Source organism: Orycteropus afer, unplaced genomic scaffold (genome assembly GCF_000298275.1).
Source record: "Orycteropus afer afer isolate SDZICR_OR568_19922 unplaced genomic scaffold, OryAfe1.0 scaffold00032, whole genome shotgun sequence".
Classification (NCBI taxonomy): Eukaryota; Metazoa; Chordata; class Mammalia; order Tubulidentata; family Orycteropodidae; genus Orycteropus; species Orycteropus afer.
In genome coordinates, this window is record NW_006921619.1 from 11,450,868 (window position 1) to 11,457,371 (window position 6,504).

A 6,504-nucleotide genomic window follows, 5' to 3' on the forward strand; every position below is an offset into this window, starting at 1 on the left:
TGCTACGCCCGTGCTTACCTTGCTCCCGAAGACCTGGTCCCTCTCGGTAGGGTAACAAGGGAACGTGTTCAGTGCAGATCAGTGAGTAAGCACACGATAAAGGTTTACAGCCTTGGAAACCCAATGGGAGTCACTATGAGTTGGAATCAACTTGATGACAATGAGTTTGGATATTTTTGAAGTTTAAAACAGTCTGTTCTATCTAGATATCAACTTCACTTCCTCTCCATTTGGAAGTTTTGTAATTATACCATTTATTCTCTCTTTTTGCTTTGTAGTTGTTGTCATTTATAGTTTGACACCTCTGGTTCTCTAACATCAGTCTTGTAAGTTTATTTATTACAATTTTATTTTATTTTTTAGAATTCTTTTTTTAGGTTTGTTTCCAGGTGACATTGCATGTGTCTTAATCTCAAGTTGTTGCCTGATATTGTTTGTTCTCTGTCTGAAGGACTCCTGTTAGCATTTCTTGTAATATTGGTCTGGTTTTTACAAATTCTCTTAATTTTTGTTTATCTGTAAATGTCCTAATTTTGCCATCATATTTGAGGGATGGTTTTAGTGGATGTATAATTCTTGGTTGGGAGTTGTTTTCTTTCAGTGTTTTATAGATGTCTTCCCATTGTCTTCTTGTCTGCCTGCATGGTTTCTGCTGAGAAATCAGAGTTTAGTCTTATTGGTTCCTCTTTGTAGGTAACATTACATCTTTTCTGAGCTTCTCTCAAGATTCTTTCTTTGCTTTTGGTTTTGGAAAGTTTGATTAAGATTTGTCTTGGTGAATTTCTTTTCAAGTCTATCGTGTATAGGGTCAGTGAGCTTCTTGGAAGGATATTTTTTCATCTTTCATGATACTAGGAAAATTTTCTGGTAACAAATCTTTGATAATATCTCTCTTTCCCTTTATGTCTGTGTGTTATGTATGCATGTGTGCACATGTACTTTGCCTCCTCCCATTATGGAATTCCGATCACATGTAAATATTTCCTCTTGAGCATGTCTCACATAATTCTTAGGCTTTCTTCATTTTCTTTCACTCTTTTTTTTGGATTTTTCCATATATAAATTGATGTCAATGGATTTGTCTTCTAATTCATTGATCCATTCTACAATTGACTAAATTCTACTATTTCTTCCCTCCAATGTGTTCCCTATCTCTGAAATGTTAGTGTTCATCTTCTGAATTTCCAATTATTGTTTTTTTATGGTTTCTAATTGGCTCTATTCATTTATTTAGTCATTTTGCTCTTGTCTTGTTTTCCTGAGTTCCTCTAGGGTATTGTGTTTTATTTGTTTCTAGTTTCCTTTGGGGTCACTTGCTTGCACCATTTTGCTCTGTTTCTTTGCATAATTTGAAGTTGTCTGTTATCTGGAAGATGTTTTGGAGTTCTTGTATTTATTCATTGTTGTTTTTCACCTACTTTTTTGTTCTGCTTTGTTTTGATATACCTGGTGGGTGGGGTAGACATAATACTTTGATCACTAGTTTGGCAGCACTGAGGCATCCCCCACCTCTCTCCAGGTGGGTGAAATAACTAGTGGTAGTGTGCTCACAGGTCTCCTTTTGCTGGTTGTAAAGAGCAGCTGTAGGCAGGCTGATCAGGTGTATCCATTGTCTGTCACTGTTCTAGTGGTGCAGGACCTGGTGGAGGTACTCACCCACTGGGTGGAGTGGTAGTTGGTAGGTGTGGTAGGTATGGCTGACAAGTAAGGGCAATATCTTCCTACCATAGGATATGGAAGAGGGAGAGGGGGGGAAAAAAAAAAGAGGAGAAGAAAATAATGGGTAAAAAAGAAGTGGAAAAAATAAAAGAGAAAAAAATGGGTCATGTGCCCATACTTCTAAGCCAGAGGTCACATAGCCCTATCTGCTGGGACTCATGACACTGGCCTCAGTGGTGGAAGGGGCTGTTGCAAGATTTGTGGGAGTGATGCTCATGGATGCTGCAGAAGCTTAGAGTGTGGTCAGTGTCTGTGCTCATCTCCAACAGCAGAGGCCACCCACAGATCTCAGCACTGGGTGTGCAGAATGTGATTTGTAGGTGTGTGGCTTGGTCTGCTGGAGACACAGTGTGGGAGGTAGCTCCTGGTTGGGTGAGGCAGTCTGAGTAAATTGGGTGGGTGGAAGGTGGCAGGGGTGTCCCTAGCCACTGGATTAGTGGGGGTGGAGAGATCTCACCCCTGGTCACTGGGAAAGTGTGGTGGGGAAAATGGGAGAATGCATGTCTCTGGTAGCTATTCACCAGTGTGGGCCTGCTGCACTTCTTGGCAAGCACAGCTGATTATCCAGTGTGGTGGTTAAGTCTGTGTGTCAACTTGGCTAGGCCTGGTTGAGTGGCTGGGCAGCTGGATGTAGTATTCCCCATCATGAGACTGGTAATCAGCTCCATGGTGGAATCTACTATGAGCAGCTGAGTAGCTGCGTTTGGGTATGTGGTCTGCTTCCTGTATGTAAGAAACAGCTTTGGGAATGGTCTCCAGCTTATGGCATGCTTAAACCCTGCATGTAGCTATGCCATTGTTCAGCATCCTGCCATGTTCTGCTGACCTTGGGACTTTCAATGGACTTAAATTAATGGCCTGCCATATGGTTTGATAACATCAGGACCATGTCATTTTATTTGTCAACCTTGGGCTTGTTAGCCTCAGCAGCCAGTAGCTGGCTGAGTGAAGAGATGCCTCTAGCTTCAGTGGGCTAGGAGCAAGAGGCAGAGCTGAAGCCAAAGTTGAGGGGCTTTCACACAGTTCCTAGAGCCTGGAACTTTGAACTTGGACTTAAAGCCTCAGAACTAAGAGAGAACTAAGAGAATACACTCTTGTTTGTTCAAGTCATCCCACTTGTGGTATATTTTTTTAAAGCAGCACTAGGTAACCAGAAAATCCAGTTCCTGGCTGGACTAAATCAAGGGGCTTGCCACCTGAAATCCAGTATCTCCAATCACCATCCATAGTCCTTCCCATCTCAATGTGCCCTCAACTCAAATGACTAAGGCTCACTACCAGTGAGTTATTTCATCCCCATTTATGACTTCCTCCTTGCTCTGTGGATCCCTGTGCCACCAGAATTCTTAGTCTGTTTCCCTGCACTTTCTTCTCCCAGATCCAGTTCATATTCTGCCCACTTTGTTTCACTCCAGATCTGTTCATACTGTGCTTCTGTGTCAGTGGGGATCCCATGAAATTGGCTTCTCCTCACCTATATATGCTGCCTTCTGTGTCATAAAATGGCAACACTGCATCAGGTCTCTGCTCTCTCTCCTTACTGTTTTTGTTCTGCCTCCCTTTCTAATTGGTCTTTAATCCAATTAATTATCTCCTTATTTGATGCTCAGAATTCCAGAACTATCATCTGTATCTGTTTCATTTTTTTTTTTTTTTTTTTGGCCTCTGTTTAGAGGGATGGGGTGGAATGTGTCACTAAGATGCCATGTTGTCTCCTTCCCCAATATCAACCATCTTTTGAAAAGCATTTTGTAGTTTACAAAACATTTTCATATTTCTTATTTAATACTGACAATATAGCTCTAAAATAGTTTTCCTTTTATGAATTTAGGCTTAGAGAAGGTCCCTTGATGCACACTATAAATTTGAGTCTCCAACCAAGTATTATGCCTTCAGGTCCTAGTCTTTTCCTCTAGGTGCAAAACTAGTCATGCTGCTCATAAGAGGTGATGTTGTAGAGTAGATAAGCAAGGTTGGTGTCAAAAGGCTTTATATTAGAAACTGCCTCCACCACTTTGGCTTTAAGCAATGTTTTAATCCCTGTATGATTCAGTTTCTTTATCTGGACATTGGGCTCAGTAGCATCAGAAGATCTTCTCTAAGCCTCAATTAATAAAAGGAAAATTATTCAAGGTTTATATTGTAAGCATAGGTTTACTTTAAAGAGAAAACAGAATAACATTACAAAATATTAATTACAGTATCTGCCTCACAGGAGATACTTTATGAGAGTTTGCTGTGATTATTATGAGGAACAAATTTCACTGGCATATAGTGGATAGTCTTCCCTCTGAGGCAAGCAGAGATTTTTATTGGCAAAGAGGCACACTTGATGATTACTTATGTGTAGAAGCTCAGCAGGTCACAGGAAAAAGCTTTATCAGAAACACAATCCTTTTCACTCTTGTTTGTCATTATTAGACCATTCCAAGCAACAGAATCACGAACTTTTTCAAATTCACAGGGATTTTAGAGATGGAGGCCAGGCCCATTTTCCTTCTGGTCAACAATCGAGATTGCATATAATGGTTTCTTCCTTCTGTCTATAGGTTCCAGTGTTCTTCATGTCAGCGAAGATGGGCTTCTGCCAAAGTACAGGTCCTCTGCCACATGCACTGGGAACATTGGATGTCCCAGGGACAGGTGCTAATGCGGATCTTTGCTCAGAGGTGTAAGAAATGTTACCAGTCCCAATTTGAGAAGCCTGAGTTCTCTTCTAGAGCACTAGGATGATTCTGAACAATTTGGTACAGCGTATTCTGGAAAGATTCTATAGAGAAGGCATCAGGATGGTTCCAGAGATTCCAGTGGCCACAGAAGTGCCTCTGAAAATGTCCCATGATACAGACAACTGTGAGGCATGCATTCTGGGCTTCTGTAAACAGGGCTCACAAAGCTTTGTGACAGAGCCACCCAAATCTCCACTATTCACTGGGAGTTTCTTGCCTCCCCCCATCGGTGACTTGTTTGTCCAAAACCAAGCCAGGAACAATTCAGCTGGAGCAAGAGCTCATATGGGGTCAGAGTTCAGCCATGCCATTGCTGGAACCCAAATATCTGAGCCCAGCCCACAGCCTGAGACTTATGAAAGTATGACAACTGAATCCAGAAGATTACCTCTTACCTGGGAAAGGCAGGTGAGGTCTTCACCCAGAAGGTCCTCTCCTGACAGCACTTTCAAATCCTCTCTCACACCACCACCAAAAGACTGCTCTGGTCAGAATCGGTGGTTCACGTGGGGCTGTATTTGTGTTGTTCTATCTTCCTTTATTATTACCAGATAATTTATTAGTTGGTAGAATGATGAAAACAGGCTTTCTTCTCTTCTCTGGATTGTTAATGATAAGAGATTAATTAACTGGCTGCTATTTTAATATGACAGAGAATTTGGTTTAAGACCAAACAGGGTCACATTCTTATAATAAGTACTAATTTCCTGGATCTTTTCTGAAGATAGTCTAAAATATCACCCAACACATAAAGGACACTTAATAAATATCTGTTGACTCACTACAAGATCCTCATTCATTTATTCACTCATTCATTAGGTCATATCTTGACAAGAACTGAGGGTCAAAAGTATTCCTTGATAAGCTTAATAAAGGCTCCCAAAGATGTCCATGGCCTGTTGTGCCCAGGTTATGAAGGAGTTCCTCGGCGAGAGAAATATGCCAACACACGACAATGCAAAAGCAATAGGAGGGTTTATTAGCTAACTTAAGTTAGGGTCTTTGCCCTTACCAGATCAGTGGCTTGAGCAAAAGACCCCGTGCCCCGGTATTCTCACAAATTTATGGAATAATATGCGGAGGGGCAGCACCAGGGCAAGAGGGTACAGATGGTTGGTTGTTTCTAAGGGATTTAGGGCAGTGATCTAAGATGTTGGGGGATGTAAAGAAACCCCCCCAGCTCCAAAGTTCACTTAGGAAAATATTATCTAAGGAGGATGCGAGGCTCAGGTATGTGGGAGACTTTCAGGAGCCCAACAAATCTCTGATACATGCTGAATCCAGATGGCTTTTGTGATGCATGCTGAGTTCAGAGGAAGTTCCTTGATACCTGCTGAGACTGGAGGGAAGATAAAGGCCCTAAGGAGTGTTTAGAATTCCAAAAGTCCTGTTAGTATTGCTGACACTAAAAGGTTTCTGGTTAAAGATTTTCCTGGAGGCTACTAGAACTCTGGCTTCAGATTGACTCACATTTCCCCCTTTTCTTGTTATATACATGAGGAATCATCCTGTTGTATTGCAGGAGGTAAAGGCTGATATTGCTGCCTCAGAACCATAAGTTGTACAGTATTAACCTGATCTTTTACAAAAGATATAAGCTTATTTATAATGCAGGGACCAAAAGTTAATATGATTATAAGGACTATGAAGGGCCCTAAGAGAGTAGATATTAAAGTAGTTAACCACGGGGAGCTATTAAACCAAGACTCGAACCATCCTTCCTGAGCTTCACGTTCCCATTTTCTTAGGGCAAGTCCTTCTCGTACCTTGGCCATGGACTCCCGGACCATGCCCGTGTGGTCGGCATAGAAGCAGCATTCTTTCAGCACTACGCACAGCCCCCCCTTTTGGAGAAGTAAGAGATCTAACCCTCGGCTGTTTTGCAACACAACCTCCAACAGCGAGGTTAGGGATTTCTCTAAGTTTGAGATTGTTGTTGTTGTTGTTGTTATGTGCTGTCGAGTCAGCCCTGACTCATAGCGACCCCTCCTTGGGTTTCCGAGGCAGTATCACTACGGAAGTAGGATTGCCCAACCTTCCTTCCGAGGAGTGGCTG

At 41.9% G+C, this 6,504-nt stretch overlaps 1 protein-coding gene across 1 annotated transcript in view; it reads left to right on the top strand.

The window, feature by feature from the left end:
• The window catches only part of RTP4 (receptor transporter protein 4), a 36,400-nt gene that overhangs the window by 28,007 nt on the left and 1,889 nt on the right, over nucleotides 1–6,504 (top strand). Inside the window, 2 exon segments of the mRNA XM_007936033.1 lie at nucleotides 4,269–4,435; nucleotides 4,438–4,856. Coding sequence (XP_007934224.1) covers nucleotides 4,269–4,435; nucleotides 4,438–4,856 — 586 coding nt within the window.